Source organism: Balaenoptera borealis (assembly GCF_965194805.1).
Source record: "Balaenoptera borealis genome assembly, chromosome: X".
Classification (NCBI taxonomy): domain Eukaryota; kingdom Metazoa; phylum Chordata; class Mammalia; order Artiodactyla; family Balaenopteridae; genus Balaenoptera; species Balaenoptera borealis.
The window spans coordinates 126,786,155-126,809,443 of NC_138881.1; the positions used below are offsets into that span (position 1 = coordinate 126,786,155).

Below are 23,289 nucleotides of genomic sequence, written 5' to 3' on the forward strand. Positions count from 1 at the left end.
CAGGAGTGGGACCCAGTACGTTTCTCTAGTTTGAGCCACCCACTCTGTGGGACTTTGCTATGGCAGCTCTAAGCAGACTAACACAGCCTGCTTTCATTATGGGTACAACAACCTGCCAGCACTGCAGTAAGGGAATCACAGGTTTGAAGAGCCCTGTACAAAGACTAGATCTCATGACACGTGTAGACTATTAGCCCCAAGAGCAGAATACACACGTGCTCGTCAAGTGTACCTAGAACGTTCTCCAGGATAGTCCACACGTTAAGCCACACAGCATCACTCAGTAAAGTTAAGGGGATACAAACAAAAGGACTGAAATCATACAAAGTATGTTCTCTGGCCAAAATAGAGTGAAATTAGACATCAATAACAGAAGGAAACTTGGGAAATCTGCAAATAGAGGGAAATTGTGCCAGGCCTCCCCAAATAACAGCATTAGTCTGGGACGATGCCAAATGCAACAGCACAGGATGAGGGGCTGAAACAGCAGACACAGATTCTCACGGTGGTGGGGCCCGGGAGGCCGAGAGGGAGGGTCCAGCAGGGGTGGCTTGTACTGCGGCCAGTCTCCTTGGTTGCAGGTGGCCGTGCTCTAACCGCCCCTCACATGGTCACCCTCTGTGCACGCACCCCCAGGCCCTGCCTTCTCTCCTTGCATGTGCTGATCTGCTCTTCTCTCAAGGGCACCAGCCATCTTGCTTTAGACCTCATCCCAATGACCTCATGTCAACCTAAGAACCACTAACTCCCGTCACAGTGACATTGTGAGGTTCTAGGGGTTAGGGCTTCAACATGCAAAATTTGGGAGGACACAGTTCAGTCCCTAACAATAGCCCAGGGAACACACAAGACATCACAAGGGAAATTAGAAAATACTTTGAAATGAAGAAAACACATACCAACGCCCCCAGGACTTATGGCACGCGGCCAAAGAGGCACTTGGGAGTTAAAGCTGCAAACACCTGTGTTCAAATGGAAGCAACACCTCAAATCAATAGCCTCATCGTGAACAGGGACAAGCGAGAAAAAGAGTAAGGCGAATCCAAGCATTCGGATAACAAATTTTCACGAGAAAAGGAAAACTGCACTAATCCACGTATGCGGGGATCAGAAGACATGTACTGGTTTGGAATCTTCACAACATGGGGGAGGGCGCATCTTTCTTACACACTCAGTAACAAGAGCTACATCCACCGACCACTTCATTTGGCCCAGGCCTTTTACAAACAGGTCACATCATGGGGAAACCCACACCAATGCTTTTGCCTTGTACTATTACGAGGCCCATTTTACAGATGGAGAAATCGAGGCATAGGGAGTCTCCATGATTTGATCAGCTTATCACTAGAAGGACTCTTATTCAAGCTGAGCTTCGTGTACGTGCAAAGCCCCGTCCCTGCACTGGCCTGACATGTCTCCCCAACAGTCAAGGGGGATTCAGCTGTCCTCCACGGGGTCCTACTACCTGATGCCTCAGGCCACATAATGGAGAAAACACAGGGAAGCCAGGCATTAGTGCCCATGAGAGCCTGACACTGGATTCTACCCACGTGGCCTCCCCAGCCCCATCAGGTCACCATCTCTCGTGAAATGGACACGAGGGCCAGGGAGGAGGGTGAGGGTCTAGGACTGAGGGTGTGAGGATGGAGAAGGGTCCTGGACGTGGGGGTCCGAGGCACGGCCCTCGGCAGGCGGCTCTTCTGCGCAGGCTTGGGCCCTGCTCTCTCCTTCCACTGCCCACTCTGCTCCCGTCTCTCCCGGCGGCGTGGTGGCCCCACCTTCTCCTGCAGGCTCACTTCCCCGGGCAGACTGGCTGTCAGGCAGGCGGCAAGCCTGCATTCAAAGCACGGGGACCGCTGGGCTGGAGGACTCTCACAGTGTCCTCACGGGCGTGAGTGTCTGTGCCCTTCAGGGCCCTGTGGATGACCTCAGTCTGGGTACTGGAACATACACGACACGTTCCCTATACATACATGTGGTATGGCGATGCATGTGTATATAGGCACATATATTCTACACACATGTTTTATATATATATATATATAGGACACACTGCACTGCACAGACATGTAAAATGTATTACTCACTATGAATGAGGATGAAAAAGTGACAATCACGTAACTCCAACAGGTAATATGATCTAATCATCAAAGCAAGCGTTTCCCTAAATCACCTGCCACTGCTCAGGCCTCTTCAGCTAAAACTAAACGTTTCTTAAAACAGGTTGCCAAAGTCTGGAGGCTGGTGAGGAGCCCCGAGGGGACGGTGTGCGGTTCTCTGTGCTCCCCCCACGGTCATGGGCACGGCAGCCCCCCATCCAGCATCTGTGCTGGGACTGCAGCCTTTCTCTCCTCTGCCTGCCCCAGACCTCATCCCTGTGCGGATCACAGAGGGATTGTCTTCAGCGTCCATTTCTTCCCGTAGAAGCCCTTCTCGTGGCCCAAGAGTGCTCACTTTTGGAACACCTGTGTGTATCCTTTTCCCATCGCCTCCGCAGACCGTCGGATTCAGCCTCCCTGGAGGCTGCCTCGAAAGCCCTGTTTCCTTTCCGCAGTGGGGGTGGTTTGGCTTCTGCTGCCCCCGATCCTGGCCTCCCACGTCCACCTTGGGTCTCTGTGGGTACTTGCCCTTCGAAGGATTTGATTCGGGGCTTCAGCGTGTAGCCTGTCCCATTGAAAGTGAGCATTTCACTGGTGCGCTCCCAGGCCAGCCCTGCTCTCCTTCCCCACGCCCGCCCCTGCCCCCCCTCCACCTCCACCCCCGGGGCCCTGTCTCGCTGTTACCTGGAGGATACATAGAATGATTTTGTTTGCTTTCAGCTTAGACGCTTTTGAACGGGCCTAAGTGACACGGACTGACTCTCAAGGAAATTTCCTACTTGCCGACCTAGACGTGACCGGAGGAAGCCCCCGTCCACGTGCATTTGGAAATAGATGAGGGTCTGGGTGTCAGACGCGCCGAAACCCGAATGAGAGTCGTCCGTCTTCACCGCAGGTGGGAGGATAGGATGGTGGGTTTGGCGATGCGCGTTCTCTGGCCGTTGTGGGCGACTTTGTCCTAAATAGCCACCGTGGAGGGGACAGAGTGGCACCTTGGAAAGGCCCGTCTACGAGGATCCGAGGTCCCTGTCCCAGCTCTGCCACTAAGCAGGGTCATCTGCCCTCTGTGAGCGCCACTGCCCTATTTCTGAAAGGGGAGAGCTAAGAGGGTGTGGAAGAGGACCTCCCGAGGTGCCTTTCAGCCTAAGGACTGGCATCCTGGATGGAGCTCCCAGGCCTAGATTCGGGCCTGCTCCCTGGTCTTTGTGCTTCTAAAGTGGTTTACAAAGCACTCTTTCAGGTCAGTTCCTCCTGTAGGGACGTGACCTCGGAGGCTGCGAATTTCGGTGGAGGCCGTCGGTGGCTCCTCGGAAGGGGCCCGAAGGCTGGGGCCTCCTTGGGTGGGCCCGCCTGTGTGGCCTTGCCTGCTGCCCCCCTCCTCGGGCCCTCCCTCGCCCCCTGGGTCCCGTAGGAGCTGCCTCCTTCCTGGTCCCCCTCCCTCCCAGGTGCCAGCCAGGCCCCGGCAGTGGGTTTGTGTGGCACCGTGGGGGTCTTTCTCAGCCGGGTCTCGGGACCCTTCAGTTGGGCAGGCACAAGCCCTGGTGACGTCCAAGGCCTGCCTTTCCCAGCCTCGCCCTGCGGCCCCTGCCCTTGGCTTCCGCGCCCTGATGCCCCCAGCCCAGAGGCCCTCCAGCCGCTCCCCTCCCTCGCTGCCGCCAGGGTCTCGGGGTGTCTGCCAGCGTTCACTTCCCTCCAGTATCTGAGGAGGCTCCTGGAGGGGCCTTGTCCCGGTAGGCACTGGGGCCTTACAGTCAGTCCCAGGCAGTCTCAGTCCCTCCCTGCCCGTGGCTCAGCCATGAGCAGCTCAGCAGGCCGGGCTCCCGTTGGGCAGGAGGGCCCCAGGGCAGGAACAGGGACGGGGCGCCGTCACGCGGGAAGGTGCCGGCACTGGACAGAAATGCCGGCACCTGGCAGTGGCGGATCTCAGCAAACCACAGACCAGCCCCACACTGCCTCTGCTTCTCCTTGGCACCTTCCTTTCTTGGGCCTGCTTTTTGTCAACTGAAAGACACCGTGTAGCACCGAGAAGAGCAATGGGTCGCCAGTCAGGAGGTCGGCCACGGGCCGGGGGTGGGTGGGAGCAGCGTGGGCTCGAGAGGAAGTCAGACCAGGGCTCTGGTCCCCACCCCGTCACTTAGCAGCACGTGACCCTGGGGAGATTCCCAAGCCCCGTGGCCTCAGGTTCGTCACCTGTGAAGCGAGTGGGTGTGACGAGCCGTGTCTTGTAGGGGCTGCAGGGATGCGCGTGAGCTTCGTGAAGCAGCTCACAGGACCTGGCGTCTGTGGGAACGTTGACGACGGGCAGTTATTTCTCATATTGTTTGGATCACAGACCCTTCCCCTCTCTCCTCTGGCCTTTGGTTGGGCGCTTTCTTGTCCCGGTCATGTCAGAGAATATGCAGCTTCATCACCATCACCTCCCACAGAAGGAAGCCCCGCTTCCCAAAGGCCCAAACTGCCCTGGCTCGGGGCACTTACACTCCAGGGCTCGCTCCTGGAGCCCCACCGCCTCGTCCCATGTTGACTTGTTCTGTGGGACTTGGGGGACGTCTCACCACCTTCCTCATGTGACTGCGGCTCCTAGACCATCCCCCTAGGTGTGGGTGTGGGTGTGTCCTGCTTTTCCTAGCATTCCCGCTACTAACACAGGCCCTTCCAGAGAGCAGAGGCTCCGTGAAGGTCTGCCGAATATATAAGCCGGAGAGCAGGGGGCTTACTTACTCAAATCAAGTTTTTCATGCTTTCGTAAATCACCGTGCAAATCCAACTAAACAGAGATAGCTTAGTTTTACAGAATGACAGACAAGAAGGATAAGAAGCAAAAACTCACTACGATTACTTTTATTTTTCTAATTCTTCCCCCATCTATATTACTGCTAAGTACTTTCACATTACCAGAGCAGTTCTGATTCCAATTCCATGTTATCTGCCTCAGGGTCACAAAATGAAAAGGGAGATTTCCCAATCTCTTTTACAAAACAGCAAAACTCTTGTTCTTAAACTGGGTAATTATAAACACATTCTAATCAAAGTCATGCACAAAGTTAGACACTGAAGCTTGTTTAGTCTTCCATTAAAACGAATAACATTTGAAAAATTCCTAAAGAAAACAGATGATATTCCATGTCATCATACACAACAGGAACCCAAAGATGCTACACACCACGTTCCCCCCACTCGCAGGGGCCCTCACTACTTGGAAACTCGACCGCTCTCTCTTCAAACTCAGAGTGAAGGACCAACCTCACTTCCTACCAGTGAACTTGGGCCTGGAAGGAGCCTGGCTGCTGCTCTGGCTCAGGCCCCCTCTTCCTCATCGCTCACACCCTCTGCAGACGTGGGACCCACGGTACTGACCCTGAGCAGATGCTCCAGGACCTGCCACTTGCTGGTCTCCGCGTGGGCCCGGGGACCCCACAGGAACTTGTAGCGGGCGGGGTCGCTGTGGGGCACCTGCCGGTACTCCAGGTAGCCCTCCTGCACCCACACTTTGGTGAGCAGCTCCCTGGGCTCCCCGTAGATGCAGTGCTGCTTCCCTGCATATACCCCTATGATGCTGAGCAATTCCCAGACCTCCTCCTCAGGGGCGTGGTCACCGTACAGGGCGATCAGGCCCAGGACCATCAGCAGGAGGCCGGCCTTGGGCCTCTGCCCGTCGCTCAGCACTGCATCACAGGTGAGGCCCAGGGTGGGGACCAGGACGTAGGTGCGCTCGCGGGGGTCCACCTCCTTCACGTCCACGCCAAACACCAGCTGCATGCACTTGGAGGCTCGGCTGAAGACCACGGGGAAGTGGTCCCGATGGTCACGGAGGACCATATTCAGCATCTCCGCCTTGGAGATCGGCTCCTTGGTGCGATACTTGAGGAGCAGGAACGCCACCAGGTCAGACTTCAGCACAGTAAGTGCCTCCTGGGGCAAAGACTCGGCATAGGCGGAGAAGGAGGGGGCGACGGAGGAGGAGGAGGACGAGGGGGATGCGGCCTCCTCCCCCGCAGCCCCGAACAGCTGCGCCTCCACCGGGCCCTGGGCCTGGACTGGGGCCTGAAGGTCTGCCTCAGGCTGGCGCAGCTCGCTCATCTCGACCAGGGGCCTGATGACTGGGGTCGGGCCGCCGACGGGAGTCTGGGCAGGGGTGACAGGTGGGGACCACGGGCCTGTGGGAGAGAGGGGGTGTGAGTAGCCTCGGCGGAGAAACGCACCCTGGGCAGCTCTGACAAAGGCCACTTACAGGGCTCGTCTGGAGGGGTGCCCTCGGGCATCACAGGGGCGCTCCTCCTGGGCGGCCTGTCTCCTGCCAACCTGAAGAAGGAAGCGAGGTGGCTCCTCAGGGTGCAGCCAGCGCAGCCCCAGGTACCGACCAGGGCTGAGAGGGGTGTGGGGAGGTGCGGTGACTTGGGCCTTGTGGGGTCCCCTGTGTTCTGGGAGGGGGAGCCCCTGGGTGCACACTCAGGGCACGCACCTCACCTTGACTCCTGGCGCTGCCTGGGCCTCCTCTGCTCTGTGGCCTGAGGACACGTGCCTCAGACCTGGGCCTTCGCCTCCCGGTTCCTGGAGCCCCTGTAAGAGGAATGGAGGGCGCACCTCGGGTGTAGATTGTGGCACAGCTCTGGGCCCCTCGATGCTGGTAGGAGGGGTGGGCCGGACTCTGTGGGCCCCTCTTTGTTCCGGGGATTGGGCTCCCCTCCGTCCTCTCTCGGGTTCCACACCTTGACACCTGGCAGATCCTGAGACTCCTCCCTCTGCTGACCTGATGTTTCCCCTCAGACCAAGGTCCTCGCATCCTTAGACGAGTCCATCCCCAACCACGTGGCAGAGGTGAGAGCCTGCAACGTTGTCAGCCCTGCCCGGGACCTCCCAGGGCTGACAGCATGGGCGAGCTCCTCTGAGGTCCCCTCTGTTCTGGGGCCCAGGGTCCCCTCTGTCCTCCCTCAGGGTCCTCACCTTGACGCCCGGCAGGACCTGGGATACCCCCCCTTTGCCCACCTGAGGCCCTGCCCCTTACCCCAAGTCCCCACTCTCTCTGGGACCCGCATGTCAGGAAATGCTGCCCGGGGTCATCCCGCCCCGGTGTTGCCCAGGGCTGACCACACGGATGGGTTTCTGTGGGCTCCCCTCAGTCCTCCCTCAGGGGCCTCGCCCTCACTCTGGCAGCACCTGGACCCTCCCCTCTATCGATCTGAGGCCCCGTCCTTTATACCAAGTCCCCAGGGTCTGTCAGACCTGATGGGGAAATAAAGAAACAATGCGTGTGCCCATCCTACCGCGGGGCCTCCCAGGGCTGACGGCAGGGTCGGGGATCTGTGGGGTCCCCTCTGTTTGGGGCCCAGCGTCTCCTCAGTCCTCCCTCAGGGCCCTCACCTTGACTCCACGCAGGACCTGGGATCCTTCCCTCCGCCCACCTGAGACCCCGCCCCTTATACCCGCTCCCCAGTCTCTCCGCGGCCAGGATGTGAGGAAGTACTGCAAGCGCTCATCGCGCCCTATGGCCTCCAGTGCGACCTGGAGCTTCTCGATGCCTCATGCAGGGGGCCAGAGCCCCTCCCTGGACCCCCACAAATCCATCTGCCATGGCCAACAGCCTCCACCGGATCACAGCAGCCCCAGCGCCTGCCCTCTCAGCATCACTTACGCCCCTCGTGGCCAGGCGGCTCCTCCCCGCACCCTCCCCCACTACATCCCCCCATACACCCTCCCCCACCCACCAGCTGCTGGCGCTCCACTCTGGGCCCTGCAAGCCGGGCGCCCCCCCCATGCTTAGAGATCAGACTGCCTCTCTCACCTCCCCATACCGGGGAGTCCTCCCCCGAGCACCCTCAGAGCCAGGGGCTCTCGCCTCTCGCACCCCAGACGCAGAGCCCACCCGTCTTGCCCCCCCCGACCTGGGAGCCGGAGCCCCCTTCCTGCCACGAGTGTCCTCCACCCCACCCCACCCCCCACCCCGGCGGGAGCTCCCATAACGCCTACCGTGCCCGCGCCCGGGAGTCCTCCCCATCGACCCGCGCCTGCGCCAGGAGTAGCTCCGCCTTCCTCCCGCCACACGCAGCAGCCGTTAGCCCTCGCCTCGTGTCTCGGCCCGGGGAGGGGGAGTGGCCCGCCCGTCGTGTCCTCCCCACCCCCACAGCCAGTCGTCCTCTCCTCTGGCCCCCAAAGCCGGCCCCACCCGCCCAGCAGGAAGCCCTCCGCTCTGGACCCCCCCCCACGCTTAGCCATTAGCCCCACCCCGGCAGCCAGCGGAGCTTCTCGATGCCTCATGCAGCAGGGCAGGACCCCACCCTGGACCCCCACAAATCCATCTGCCATGGTCAACAGCCTCCAGCAGATCACAGCAGCCCCAGCGCCTGCCCCTCTCAGCATCACTTACGGCCCTCGTGCCCAGGCGGCTCCTCCCCGCACCCTCCCCCGACCACATCCCCCCATACACCCTCCCCCACCCACCACCTGCTGGCGCTCCGCTCTGGGCCCTGCAAGCCGGGCGCCCCCCATGCTTAGAGATCAGACTGCCTCTCTCACCTCCCCACACCGGGGAGTCCTCCCCCGAGCACCCCCAGAGCCAGGGGCTCTCGCCTCTCGCACCCCAGACGCAGAGCCCACCCCTCTTGCCCCCGCCCACCCGGGAGCCGGAGCCCCCTTCCTGCCACGAGCGTCCTCCGCCCCCCACCCCACCCCCCGCCCCGGCGGGAGCTCCCCCAACGCCTACCGCACCCGCGCCCGGGAGTCCTCCCCATCGACCCGCGCCTGCGCCAGGAGTAGCTCCGCCTTCCTCCCGCCACACGCAGCAGCCGTTAGCCCTCGCCTCGTGTCTCGGCCCGGGGAGGGGGCCCGAGAGTCCTCCCCATCAACCCGCGCCTCCGCCAGGAGTAGCTCCGCCTTCCTCCCGCCACACGCAGCAGCCGTTAGCCCTCGCCTCATGTCTCGGCCCGAGGAGGGGGAGTGGCCCGCCCGTCGCGTCCTCCCCACCCCCGCAGCCAGTCGTCCTCTCCTCTGGCCCCCAAAGCCGGCCCCACCCGCCCAGGAGGAAGCCCTCCGCTCCGGGCCCCCCCCCACGCTTAGCCATTACCCCACCCTCTGCACCCCGACTCCAGAACGCCCCCCACCCGCCACCCCGGCAGCCAACGGTCCTCCCCTCAGACTCGCACACTGGGGGACACTTCCCCCAGCCCCCCTTCAGCCCGCTGCCCTCCGCCGCCCCTCCCCCACTCCCCATCGAGCAGCCCGTACCCCTCCCCCCACCCCCACTCCTTCCCAGCGCCCCCGGTACCTGCGGAGTCCAGCAGCCGGCAAAGCCCCCGCCTGTCTCCTGACTTTCTCTGACTCTGTGGATGACACCGGAGTCCCGCTCAGAAGGGGCTGAAGAGCTCGTCTCAGCACTGCAGCCAGGAACTGTGCAGCCCACTGTCCCAGGCACTCTGTGCGAACGCCACGTGGGTTTCCGGGTGCTCCCGGAAGCCCGAGGAAGATGAGGGAGAAAGTTCTAGACGTCTCCTTACAGAGAAAGTGGTTGGATCAGAAGAGCACGTGAGGAGGCGCTTTGCTACGGAAGCAGCAGTAGCCACGCGCACTGAGGGCCTGAGGTCCCAAGGCTTGGCGCCTTCGGAAGCAAAAGACACGCCCATTGGCCTTCCACCAATAGGAAGGCCTCCCTGCAAGGCTACGGAGTGGGAGGAGCAAACTTGCAGATGCAGAGCCCATGGTGGCACATAGGTCAATCTGTCTTTACAGGTGGGTTTCTGCTGTGATTGTTAATGTCATAAAGCTATTCTTTTTTCTTTCTCTTTTTTTCTAATTTTTGAATTTTATTTTATTTATTTTTTTATACAGCAGGCTCTTATTAGTTATCCATTTTATACATATTAGTGTACATATGTCAATCCCAATCTCCCAATTCATCACAGCACCACCCCCCCGCCCCCAACACTTTCCCACGTTGGTGTCCACACGTTTGTGCTCTACATCTGTGTCTCTACTTCTGCCCTGCAAACCGGTACATCTGTACCATTTTTCTAGGTTCCACATACATGCATTAATATACGATATTTGTTTCTCTCTTTCTGACTTCCTTTACTCTGTATGACAGTCTCTAGATCCATCTACGTCTCTACAAATGACCCAATTTCGTTCCTTTGTACAGCTGAGTAATAAATAATAGTAATAAAGCTCTTCTTTATATGGACTGATTTCTTGTCTAGTTGTATCAACTAGCCATCTTCTCACATGGCAGAAGAGGATGAGGCAGCTGTCTGGGGTCTCTTTTACAAGGGCAATAATCTCATTCATGACGGCTCCCCCCTCATGAGCTAATCACTTCCCAGGGCCCCACCTCCAAATCCCATCCCTTTGGGGGTTAGAATTTAACAGGTGAATGAGGGGGAGAGGTTTACAAATATTCAGTCCATAGCACTGTCTGTCCATCTATTTTTGCTCCTATGTTCCCTTCTTCCTGCTGAGATAATTTTTTTAATTTACATTTTAACTTCTCTACTGCCTTTTTAGGCAATTATCAGTTTTCGCTAAAACTTTACAATTCACCTATGAAATGGAAGAGAAACCCTCACCATGTCTGGGTCTGCAAAGTGCCTACCCTACCCTCTCACTGGAGAGGTGTCCCATGGGTGCTGAGCAGGAATCCTACTCTGGACCCCCGCCCTCACCCCCAGCAGCCCTTTCCCTCCATTGCCCACAGCAGAGGCCAGACTCAGCTGAAACTTTCAGGGAAATTTATTAAAGAGAAATATTGACTGAAACCATTGAACAGAGAGGAACACAGAGAGGAACTTCTAACAGCAACCAGAGCCCACGGGTCCCGGCCCCCCCCCAGGGTCCCCAACAATGTGCCTCCGCTACACCCCACCCGGTGGCCCTCCATCTCCCAAGAGTCTCCCTTCCTGAGGGCCCCACGGGTGGCCTCTCGCCAGGACGATGGGCGCTGGCAATGCCCGCTCCCCCTAGGGCAGCCACTCCCCCTCTGGCCCACATGCCCGGGACCTGGTCCTGCCCTATGGCGGGAACAGGACAGTCCCACAGCAGGGCATGCACCACTGAGCCGACGATGGTGTGTCCCGAGGAACAACGGGGTGGCCTTCAGTTGTACTGCTAATTACTTTCACATTTCCAAGTAAATTCCTATTCCAATGCCATGTTATCTTGTGCAGGATCACAAAATAATATGGGAATCTTACAATTTGTTTTACCCAATTGCAAAACTCTTGTCGTTGAACCCAATTAGAGCAAATACATGGGTGATTAATGTCATCCACAAACTTACATACTGAAGCTTATTAAGCCTTCTTTTAAATGGAACAATATTTGAAAATTTCCTAAAGAAAACAGAGATGAAATTCCATGTCATCATACACAACAGGAACCCAAAGATGCTGCACACCGGGTTCCCCCGACAGGCCCGGGCCCTCTTCAAACTCCGAGCGAAGGATCAGCCTCCCTTCCTGCCCCACGGGAGAAGCTGCTGGACGTGGGCCTGGAAGGAGCCTGGCTTCTGCTCTGGCTCAGGCCCCCTCTTCCTCATCGCTCACACCCTCTGCACACAGGGATGGGAAGGACCTGGGATCCTATCCACTGGCCCTGAGCAGATACTCCAGGACCTGCCACTTGCTGGCCTCCGCATGGGCCCGGGGACCCCACAGGAACTCGTAGCGGGCGGGGTCACAGTGGGGCACCTGCCGGTACTCCAGGTAGCCCTCCTGCACCCACACTTTGGTCAGGAGCTCCCTGGGCTCCCCATAGATGTAGTGCTCCCTCTCGGCACACACACCCACCTTGCTAACTGCTCCCCACACCTCCTCCTCTGGGGCAACAAAGTCGTCCTCCAGGAGGATCAGGCCCAGGAGCAACACGAGGAGGCCGGGCTTGGGCATGCTCGGCCCATCACTCAGCATCCCATCGTAGGCGAGGCCCAGGGCGGGGACCAGGACATAGGAGTGATTGCTGGGGTCCACTTCCTTCACGTCGAGGCCAAGGACCAGCTGCGAGTGCACGGAGGCTCAGCTGAAGACCACGGGGAAGTGGTCCTGGTAATCTTTGAGGATGGTCAGCATTTCTGCCTCTGTGGTTGTCTCCTTTGTGCGATACTTGGGCAGCAGGAACCCCACCAGGTCAGTCACCTCCTGATGTAGTGCATGTTGGAGCACGGACTCAGCATCTTCCTCTGTGCACGCACCCCCAGGCCCTGCCTTCTCTCCTTGCATGTGCTGATCTGCTCTTCCCTCAAGGGCACCAGCCATCTTGCTTTAGACCTCATCCCAATGACCTCATGTCAACCTAAGAACCACTAACTCCCATCACAGTGACATTGTGAGGTTCTAGGGGTTAGGGCTTCAACATGCAAAATTTGGGGGGATACAGTTCAGTCCGTAACAATAGCCCAGGGAACACACAAGACATCACAAGGGAAATTAGAAAATACTTTGAAATGAAGAAAACACATACCAACGCCCCCCCGGACTTATGGCTCGCGGCCAAAGAGGCACTTGGGAGTTAAAGCTGCAAACAGGGGCTTCCCTGGTGGCGCAGTGGTTGAGAATCTGCCTGCTAATGCAGGGGACACGGGTTCGAGCCCTGGTCTGGGAAGATCCCACATGCCACGGAGCAGCTGGGCCCGTGAGCCACAACTACTGAGCCTGCGCGTCTGGAGCCTGTGCCCCGCAACGGGAGGGGCCGCGATAGTGAAAGGCCCGCGCACCGCGATGAAGAGTGGCCCCCGCTTGCCGCAACTAGAGAAAGCCCTCGCACGAACCGAAGACCCAATACAGCCAAAAAATAAATAAATAAAATAAATAAAATAAAAGTAGCTATAAAAAAAAAAATTTTTAAAAATAAAAGCTGCAAACACCTGTGTTCAAATGGAAGTAACACCTCAAATCAATAGCCTCATCGTGAACAGGGACAAGCGAGAAAAAGAGTAAGGCGAATCCAAGCATTCGGATAACAAATTTTCACGAGAAAAGGAAAACTGCACTAATCCACGTATGCGGGGATCAGAAGACATGTACTGGTTTGGAATCTTCACAACATGGGGGAGGGCGCATCTTTCTTACACACTCAGTAACAAGAGCTACGTCCACCGACCACTTCATTTGGCCCAGGCCTTTTACAAACAGGTCACATCATGGGGAAACCCACACCAATGCTTTTGCCTTGTACTATTACGAGGCCCATTTTACAGATAGAGAAATCGAGGCATAGGGAGTCTCCATGATTTGATCAGCTTATCACTAGAAGGACTCTTATTCAAGCTGAGCTTCGTGTACGTGCAAAGCCCCGTCCCTGCACTGGCCTGACATGTCTCCCCAACAGTCAAGGGGGATTCAGCTGTCCTCCACAGGGTCCTACTACCTGATGCCTCAGGCCACATAATGGAGAAAACACAGGGAAGCCAGGCATTAGTGCCCATGAGAGCCTGACACTGGATTCTACCCACGTGGCCTCCCCAGCCCCATCAGGTCACCATCTCTCGTGAAATGGACACGAGGGCCAGGGAGGAGGGTGAGGGTCTAGGACTGAGGGTGTGAGGATGGAGAAGGGTCCTGGACGTGGGGGTCCGAGGCACGGCCCTCGGCAGGCGGCTCTTCTGCGCAGGCTTGGGCCCTGCTCTCTCCTTCCACTGCCCACTCTGCTCCCGTCTCTCCCGGCGGCGTGGTGGCCCCACCTTCTCCTGCAGGCTCACTTCCCCGGGCAGACTGGCTGTCAGGCAGGCGGCAAGCCTGCATTCAAAGCACGGGGACCGCCGGGCTGGAGGACTCTCAGCACCCCCACGGGGCGTGAGTGTCTGTGCCCTTCAGGGCCCTGTGGATGACCTCAGTCTGGGTACTGGAACATACATGACGCGTTCCCTATACATACATGTGGTATGGCAATGCATGTGTATATAGGCACATATATTCTACACACATGTTTTATATATATATATATATAGGACACACTGCACTGCACAGACATGTAAAATGTATTACTCACTATGAATGAGGATGAAAAAGTGACAATCACGTAACTCCAACAGGTAATATGATCTAATCATCAAAGCAAGCGTTTCCCTAAATCACCTGCCACTGCTCAGGCCTCTTCAGCTAAAACTAAACGTTTCTTAAAACAGGTTGCCAAAGTCTGGAGGCTGGTGAGGAGCCCCGAGGGGACGGTGTGCGGTTCTCTGTGCTCCCCCCACGGTCATGGGCACGGCAGCCCCCCATCCAGCATCTGTGCTGGGACTGCAGCCTTTCTCTCCTCTGCCTGCCCCAGACCTCATCCCTGTGCGGATCACAGAGGGATTGTCTTCAGCGTCCATTTCTTCCCGTAGAAGCCCTTCTCGTGGCCCAAGAGTGCTCACTTTTGGAACACCTGTGTGTATCCTTTTCCCATCGCCTCCGCAGACCGTCGGATTCAGCCTCCCTGGAGGCTGCCTCGAAAGCCCTGTTTCCTTTCCGCAGTGGGGGTGGTTTGGCTTCTGCTGCCCCCGATCCTGGCCTCCCACGTCCACCTTGGGTCTCTGTGGGTACTTGCCCTTCGAAGGATTTGATTCGGGGCTTCAGCGTGTAGCCTGTCCCATTGAAAGTGAGCATTTCACTGGTGCGCTCCCAGGCCAGCCCTGCTCTCCTTCCCCACGCCCGCCCCTGCCCCCCCTCCACCTCCACCCCCGGGGCCCTGTCTCGCTGTTACCTGGAGGATACATAGAATGATTTTGTTTGCTTTCAGCTTAGACGCTTTTGAACGGGCCTAAGTGACACGGACTGACTCTCAAGGAAATTTCCTACTTGCCGACCTAGACGTGACCGGAGGAAGCCCCCGTCCACGTGCATTTGGAAATAGATGAGGGTCTGGGTGTCAGACGCGCCGAAACCCGAATGAGAGTCGTCCGTCTTCACCGCAGGTGGGAGGATAGGATGGTGGGTTTGGCGATGCGCGTTCTCTGGCCGTTGTGGGCGACTTTGTCCTAAATAGCCACCGTGGAGGGGACAGAGTGGCACCTTGGAAAGGCCCGTCTACGAGGATCCGAGGTCCCTGTCCCAGCTCTGCCACTAAGCAGGGTCATCTGCCCTCTGTGAGCGCCACTGCCCTATTTCTGAAAGGGGAGAGCTAAGAGGGTGTGGAAGAGGACCTCCCGAGGTGCCTTTCAGCCTAAGGACTGGCATCCTGGATGGAGCTCCCAGGCCTAGATTCGGGCCTGCTCCCTGGTCTTTGTGCTTCTAAAGTGGTTTACAAAGCACTCTTTCAGGTCAGTTCCTCCTGTAGGGACGTGACCTCGGAGGCTGCGAATTTCGGTGGAGGCCGTCGGTGGCTCCTCGGAAGGGGCCCGAAGGCTGGGGCCTCCTTGGGTGGGCCCGCCTGTGTGGCCTTGCCTGCTGCCCCCCTCCTCGGGCCCTCCCTCGCCCCCTGGGTCCCGTAGGAGCTGCCTCCTTCCTGGTCCCCCTCCCTCCCAGGTGCCAGCCAGGCCCCGGCAGTGGGTTTGTGTGGCACCGTGGGGGTCTTTCTCAGCCGGGTCTCGGGACCCTTCAGTTGGGCAGGCACAAGCCCTGGTGACGTCCAAGGCCTGCCTTTCCCAGCCTCGCCCTGCGGCCCCTGCCCTTGGCTTCCGCGCCCTGATGCCCCCAGCCCAGAGGCCCTCCAGCCGCTCCCCTCCCTCGCTGCCGCCAGGGTCTCGGGGTGTCTGCCAGCGTTCACTTCCCTCCAGTATCTGAGGAGGCTCCTGGAGGGGCCTTGTCCCGGTAGGCACTGGGGCCTTACAGTCAGTCCCAGGCAGTCTCAGTCCCTCCCTGCCCGTGGCTCAGCCATGAGCAGCTCAGCAGGCCGGGCTCCCGTTGGGCAGGAGGGCCCCAGGGCAGGAACAGGGACGGGGCGCCGTCACGCGGGAAGGTGCCGGCACTGGACAGAAATGCCGGCACCTGGCAGTGGCGGATCTCAGCAAACCACAGACCAGCCCCACACTGCCTCTGCTTCTCCTTGGCACCTTCCTTTCTTGGGCCTGCTTTTTGTCAACTGAAAGACACCGTGTAGCACCGAGAAGAGCAATGGGTCGCCAGTCAGGAGGTCGGCCACGGGCCGGGGGTGGGTGGGAGCAGCGTGGGCTCGAGAGGAAGTCAGACCAGGGCTCTGGTCCCCACCCCGTCACTTAGCAGCACGTGACCCTGGGGAGATTCCCAAGCCCCGTGGCCTCAGGTTCGTCACCTGTGAAGCGAGTGGGTGTGACGAGCCGTGTCTTGTAGGGGCTGCAGGGATGCGCGTGAGCTTCGTGAAGCAGCTCACAGGACCTGGCGTCTGTGGGAACGTTGACGACGGGCAGTTATTTCTCATATTGTTTGGATCACAGACCCTTCCCCTCTCTCCTCTGGCCTTTGGTTGGGCGCTTTCTTGTCCCGGTCATGTCAGAGAATATGCAGCTTCATCACCATCACCTCCCACAGAAGGAAGCCCCGCTTCCCAAAGGCCCAAACTGCCCTGGCTCGGGGCACTTACACTCCAGGGCTCGCTCCTGGAGCCCCACCGCCTCGTCCCATGTTGACTTGTTCTGTGGGACTTGGGGGACGTCTCACCACCTTCCTCATGTGACTGCGGCTCCTAGACCATCCCCCTAGGTGTGGGTGTGGGTGTGTCCTGCTTTTCCTAGCATTCCCGCTACTAACACAGGCCCTTCCAGAGAGCAGAGGCTCCGTGGAGGTCTGCCGAATATATAAGCCGGAGAGCAGGGGGCTTACTTACTCAAATCAAGTTTTTCATGCTTTCGTAAATCACCGTGCAAATCCAACTAAACAGAGATAGCTTAGTTTTACAGAATGACAGACAAGAAGGATAAGAAGCAAAAACTCACTACGATTACTTTTATTTTTCTAATTCTTCCCCCATCTATATTACTGCTAAGTACTTTCACATTACCAGAGCAGTTCTGATTCCAATTCCATGTTATCTGCCTCAGGGTCACAAAATGAAAAGGGAGATTTCCCAATCTCTTTTACAAAACAGCAAAACTCTTGTTCTTAAACTGGGTAATTATAAACACATTCTAATCAAAGTCATGCACAAAGTTAGACACTGAAGCTTGTTTAGTCTTCCATTAAAACGAATAACATTTGAAAAATTCCTAAAGAAAACAGATGATATTCCATGTCATCATACACAACAGGAACCCAAAGATGCTACACACCACGTTCCCCCCACTCGCAGGGGCCCTCACTACTTGGAAACTCGACCGCTCTCTCTTCAAACTCAGAGTGAAGGACCAACCTCACTTCCTACCAGTGAACTTGGGCCTGGAAGGAGCCTGGCTGCTGCTCTGGCTCAGGCCCCCTCTTCCTCATCGCTCACACCCTCTGCAGACGTGGGACCCACGGTACTGACCCTGAGCAGATGCTCCAGGACCTGCCACTTGCTGGTCTCCGCGTGGGCCCGGGGACCCCACAGGAACTTGTAGCGGGCGGGGTCGCTGTGGGGCACCTGCCGGTACTCCAGGTAGCCCTCCTGCACCCACACTTTGGTGAGCAGCTCCCTGGGCTCCCCGTAGATGCAGTGCTGCTTCCCTGCATATACCCCTATGATGCTGAGCAATTCCCAGACCTCCTCCTCAGGGGCGTGGTCACCGTACAGGGCGATCAGGCCCAGGACCATCAGCAGGAGGCCGGCCTTGGGCCTCTGCCCGTCGCTCAGCACTGCATCACAGGTGAGGCCCAGGGTGGGGACCAGGACGTAGGTGCGCTCGCGGGGGTCCACCTCCTTCACGTCCACGCCAAACACCAGCTGCATGCACTTGGAGGCTCGGCTGAAGACCACGGGGAAGTGGTCCCGATGGTCACGGAGGACCATATTCAGCATCTCCGCCTTGGAGATCGGCTCCTTGGTGCGATACTTGAGGAGCAGGAACGCCACCAGGTCAGACTTCAGCACAGTAAGTGCCTCCTGGGGCAAAGACTCGGCATAGGCGGAGAAGGAGGGGGCGACGGAGGAGGAGGAGGACGAGGGGGATGCGGCCTCCTCCCCCGCAGCCCCGAACAGCTGCGCCTCCACCGGGCCCTGGGCCTGGACTGGGGCCTGAAGGTCTGCCTCAGGCTGGCGCAGCTCGCTCATCTCGACCAGGGGCCTGATGACTGGGGTCGGGCCGCCGACGGGAGTCTGGGCAGGGGTGACAGGTGGGGACCACGGGCCTGTGGGAGAGAGGGGGTGTGAGTAGCCTCGGCGGAGAAACGCACCCTGGGCAGCTCTGACAAAGGCCACTTACAGGGCTCGTCTGGAGGGGTGCCCTCGGGCATCACAGGGGCGCTCCTCCTGGGCGGCCTGTCTCCTGCCAACCTGAAGAAGGAAGCGAGGTGGCTCCTCAGGGTGCAGCCAGCGCAGCCCCAGGTACCGACCAGGGCTGAGAGGGGTGTGGGGAGGTGCGGTGACTTGGGCCTTGTGGGGTCCCCTGTGTTCTGGGAGGGGGAGCCCCTGGGTGCACACTCAGGGCACGCACCTCACCTTGACTCCTGGCGCTGCCTGGGCCTCCTCTGCTCTGTGGCCTGAGGACACGTGCCTCAGACCTGGGCCTTCGCCTCCCGGTTCCTGGAGCCCCTGTAAGAGGAATGGAGGGCGCACCTCGGGTGTAGATTGTGGCACAGCTCTGGGCCCCTCGATGCTGGTAGGAGGGGTGGGCCGGACTCTGTGGGCCCCTCTTTGTTCCGGGGATTGGGCTCCCCTCCGTCCTCTCTCGGGTTCCACACCTTGACACCTGGCAGATCCTGAGACTCCTCCCTCTGCTGACCTGATGTTTCCCCTCAGACCAAGGTCCTCGCATCCTTAGACGAGTCCATCCCCAACCACGTGGCAGAGGTGAGAGCCTGCAACGTTGTCAGCCCTGCCCGGGACCTCCCAGGGCTGACAGCATGGGCGAGCTCCTCTGAGGTCCCCTCTGTTCTGGGGCCCAGGGTCCCCTCTGTCCTCCCTCAGGGTCCTCACCTTGACGCCCGGCAGGACCTGGGATACCCCCCCTTTGCCCACCTGAGGCCCTGCCCCTTACCCCAAGTCCCCACTCTCTCTGGGACCCGCATGTCAGGAAATGCTGCCCGGGGTCATCCCGCCCCGGTGTTGCCCAGGGCTGACCACACGGATGGGTTTCTGTGGGCTCCCCTCAGTCCTCCCTCAGGGGCCTCGCCCTCACTCTGGCAGCACCTGGACCCTCCCCTCTATCGATCTGAGGCCCCGTCCTTTATACCAAGTCCCCAGGGTCTGTCAGACCTGATGGGGAAATAAAGAAACAATGCGTGTGCCCATCCTACCGCGGGGCCTCCCAGGGCTGACGGCAGGGTCGGGGATCTGTGGGGTCCCCTCTGTTTGGGGCCCAGCGTCTCCTCAGTCCTCCCTCAGGGCCCTCACCTTGACTCCACGCAGGACCTGGGATCCTTCCCTCCGCCCACCTGAGACCCCGCCCCTTATACCCGCTCCCCAGTCTCTCCGCGGCCAGGATGTGAGGAAGTACTGCAAGCGCTCATCGCGCCCTATGGCCTCCAGTGCGACCTGGAGCTTCTCGATGCCTCATGCAGGGGGCCAGAGCCCCTCCCTGGACCCCCACAAATCCATCTGCCATGGCCAACAGCCTCCACCGGATCACAGCAGCCCCAGCGCCTGCCCTCTCAGCATCACTTACGCCCCTCGTGGCCAGGCGGCTCCTCCCCGCACCCTCCCCCACTACATCCCCCCATACACCCTCCCCCACCCACCAGCTGCTGGCGCTCCACTCTGGGCCCTGCAAGCCGGGCGCCCCCCCCATGCTTAGAGATCAGACTGCCTCTCTCACCTCCCCATACCGGGGAGTCCTCCCCCGAGCACCCTCAGAGCCAGGGGCTCTCGCCTCTCGCACCCCAGACGCAGAGCCCACCCGTCTTGCCCCCCCCGACCTGGGAGCCGGAGCCCCCTTCCTGCCACGAGTGTCCTCCACCCCACCCCACCCCCCACCCCGGCGGGAGCTCCCATAACGCCTACCGTGCCCGCGCCCGGGAGTCCTCCCCATCGACCCGCGCCTGCGCCAGGAGTAGCTCCGCCTTCCTCCCGCCACACGCAGCAGCCGTTAGCCCTCGCCTCGTGTCTCGGCCCGGGGAGGGGGAGTGGCCCGCCCGTCGTGTCCTCCCCACCCCCACAGCCAGTCGTCCTCTCCTCTGGCCCCCAAAGCCGGCCCCACCCGCCCAGCAGGAAGCCCTCCGCTCTGGACCCCCCCCCACGCTTAGCCATTAGCCCCACCCCGGCAGCCAGCGGAGCTTCTCGATGCCTCATGCAGCAGGGCAGGACCCCACCCTGGACCCCCACAAATCCATCTGCCATGGTCAACAGCCTCCAGCAGATCACAGCAGCCCCAGCGCCTGCCCCTCTCAGCATCACTTACGGCCCTCGTGCCCAGGCGGCTCCTCCCCGCACCCTCCCCCGACCACATCCCCCCATACACCCTCCCCCACCCACCACCTGCTGGCGCTCCGCTCTGGGCCCTGCAAGCCGGGCGCCCCCCATGCTTAGAGATCAGACTGCCTCTCTCACCTCCCCACACCGGGGAGTCCTCCCCCGAGCACCCCCAGAGCCAGGGGCTCTCGCCTCTCGCACCCCAGACGCAGAGCCCACCCCTCTTGCCCCCGCCCACCCGGGAGCCGGAGCCCCCTTCCTGCCACGAGCGTCCTCCGCCCCCCACCCCACCCCCCGCCCCGGCGGGAGCTCCCCCAACGCCTACCGCACCCGCGCCCGGGAGTCCTCCCCATCGACCCGCGCCTGCGCCAGGAGTAGCTCCGCCTTCCTCCCGCCACACGCAGCAGCCGTTAGCCCTCGCCTCGTGTCTCGGCCCGGGGAGGGGGCCCGAGAGTCCTCCCCATCGACCCGCGCCTCCGCCAGGAGTAGCTCCGCCTTCCTCCCGCCACACGCAGCAGCCGTTAGCCCTCGCCTCGTGTCTCGGCCCGGGGAGGGGGCCCGAGAGTCCTCCCCATCGACCCGCGCCTGCGCCAGGAGTAGCTCCGCCTTCCTCCCGCCACACGCAGCAGCCGTTAGCCCTCACCTCGTGTCTCGGCCCGGGGAGGGGGAGTGGCCCGCCCGTCGCGTCCTCCCCACCCCCACAGCCAGTCGTCCTCTCCTCTGGCCCCCAAAGCCGGCCCCACCCGCCCAGCAGGAAGCCCTCCACTCAGGGCCCCCCCCCACGCTTAGCCATTAGCCCCACCCTCTGCACCCCGACTCCAGAACGCCCCCCACCCGCCACCCCGGCAGCCAACGGTCCTCCCCTCAGACTCGCACACTGGGGGACACTTCCCCCAGCCCCCCTTCAGCCCGCTGCCCTCCGCCGCCCCTCCCCCACTCCCCATCGAGCAGCCCGTACCCCTCCCCCCACCCCCACTCCTTCCCAGCGCCCCCGGTACCTGCGGAGTCCAGCAGCCGGCAAAGCCCCCGCCTGTCTCCTGACTTTCTCTGACTCTGTGGATGACACCGGAGTCCCGCTCAGAAGGGGCTGAAGAGCTCGTCTCAGCACTGCAGCCAGGAACTGTGCAGCCCACTGTCCCAGGCACTCTGTGCGAACGCCACGTGGGTTTCCGGGTGCTCCCGGAAGCCCGAGGAAGATGAGGGAGAAAGTTCTAGACGTCTCCTTACAGAGAAAGTGGTTGGATCAGAAGAGCACGTGAGGAGGCGCTTTGCTACGGAAGCAGCAGTAGCCACGCGCACTGAGGGCCTGAGGTCCCAAGGCTTGGCGCCTCCGGAAGCAAAAGACACGCCCATTGGCCTTCCACCAATAGGAAGGCCTCCCTGCAAGGCTGCGGAGTGGGAGGAGCAAACTTGCAGATGCAGAGCCCATGGTGGCACATAGGTCAATCTGTCTTTACAGGTGGGTTTCTGCTGTGATTGTTAATGTCATAAAGCTATTCTTTTTTCTTTCTCTTTTTTTCTAATTTTTGAATTTTATTTTATTTTTTTATACAGCAGGCTCTTATTAGTTATCCATTTTATACATATTAGTGTACATATGTCAATCCCAATCTCCCAATTCATCACAGCACCACCCCCCCGCCCCCAACACTTTCCCACGTTGGTGTCCACACGTTTGTGCTCTACATCTGTGTCTCTACTTCTGCCCTGCAAACCGGTACATCTGTACCATTTTTCTAGGTTCCACATACATGCATTAATATACGATATTTGTTTCTCTCTTTCTGACTTCCTTTACTCTGTATGACAGTCTCTAGATCCATCTACGTCTCTACAAATGACCCAATTTCGTTCCTTTGTACAGCTGAGTAATAAATAATAGTAATAAAGCTCTTCTTTATATGGACTGATTTCTTGTCTAGTTGTATCAACTAGCCATCTTCTCACATGGCAGAAGAGGATGAGGCAGCTGTCTGGGGTCTCTTTTACAAGGGCAATAATCTCATTCATGACGGCTCCCCCCTCATGAGCTAATCACTTCCCAGGGCCCCACCTCCAAATCCCATCCCTTTGGGGGTTAGAATTTAACAGGTGAATGAGGGGGAGAGGTTTACAAATATTCAGTCCATAGCACTGTCTGTCCATCTATTTTTGCTCCTATGTTCCCTTCTTCCTGCTGAGATAATTTTTTTAATTTACATTTTAACTTCTCTACTGCCTTTTTAGGCAATTATCAGTTTTCGCTAAAACTTTACAATTCACCTATGAAATGGAAGAGAAACCCTCACCATGTCTGGGTCTGCAAAGTGCCTACCCTACCCTCTCACTGGAGAGGTGTCCCATGGGTGCTGAGCAGGAATCCTACTCTGGACCCCCGCCCTCACCCCCAGCAGCCCTTTCCCTCCATTGCCCACAGCAGAGGCCAGACTCAGCTGAAACTTTCAGGGAAATTTATTAAAGAGAAATATTGACTGAAACCATTGAACAGAGAGGAACACAGAGAGGAACTTCTAACAGCAACCAGAGCCCACGGGTCCCGGCCCCCCCCCAGGGTCCCCAACAATGTGCCTCCGCTACACCCCACCCGGTGGCCCTCCATCTCCCAAGAGTCTCCCTTCCTGAGGGCCCCACGGGTGGCCTCTCGCCAGGACGATGGGCGCTGGCAATGCCCGCTCCCCCTAGGGCAGCCACTCCCCCTCTGGCCCACATGCCCGGGACCTGGTCCTGCCCTATGGCGGGAACAGGACAGTCCCACAGCAGGGCATGCACCACTGAGCCGACGATGGTGTGTCCCGAGGAACAACGGGGTGGCCTTCAGTTGTACTGCTAATTA

At 59.2% G+C, this 23,289-nt stretch overlaps 3 protein-coding genes and 1 pseudogene across 4 annotated transcripts in view; all 4 read right to left on the reverse strand.

The window, feature by feature from the left end:
- Positions 1 to 23,289, reverse strand: part of GABRA3 (gamma-aminobutyric acid type A receptor subunit alpha3) — a 606,794-nt gene that overhangs the window by 444,029 nt on the left and 139,476 nt on the right. The gene's annotated exons all lie outside the window — the stretch shown is intronic.
- On the reverse strand, positions 5,397 to 6,389 carry LOC309620090 (melanoma-associated antigen 10-like; the record flags this gene model as incomplete). The annotated part of the gene is made up of 2 exons (XM_082376168.1): positions 6,331 to 6,389; positions 5,397 to 6,256 (listed from the first exon to the last, which is right to left on the reverse strand). Exons 1-2 carry the CDS (start codon positions 6,359 to 6,361, stop codon positions 5,397 to 5,399), a joined length of 891 nt encoding a protein of 296 aa, XP_082232294.1. The 5' UTR covers positions 6,362 to 6,389.
- On the reverse strand, positions 11,666 to 12,337 carry LOC309620181 (melanoma-associated antigen 10 pseudogene; annotated as a pseudogene). The gene has a single exon. The product of its transcript is annotated as a melanoma-associated antigen 10 pseudogene (transcript).
- Positions 17,379 to 18,371, reverse strand: LOC309620089 (melanoma-associated antigen 10-like; the record flags this gene model as incomplete). The annotated part of the gene is made up of 2 exons (XM_082376167.1): positions 18,313 to 18,371; positions 17,379 to 18,238 (listed from the first exon to the last, which is right to left on the reverse strand). Exons 1-2 carry the CDS (start codon positions 18,341 to 18,343, stop codon positions 17,379 to 17,381), a joined length of 891 nt encoding a protein of 296 aa, XP_082232293.1. The 5' UTR covers positions 18,344 to 18,371.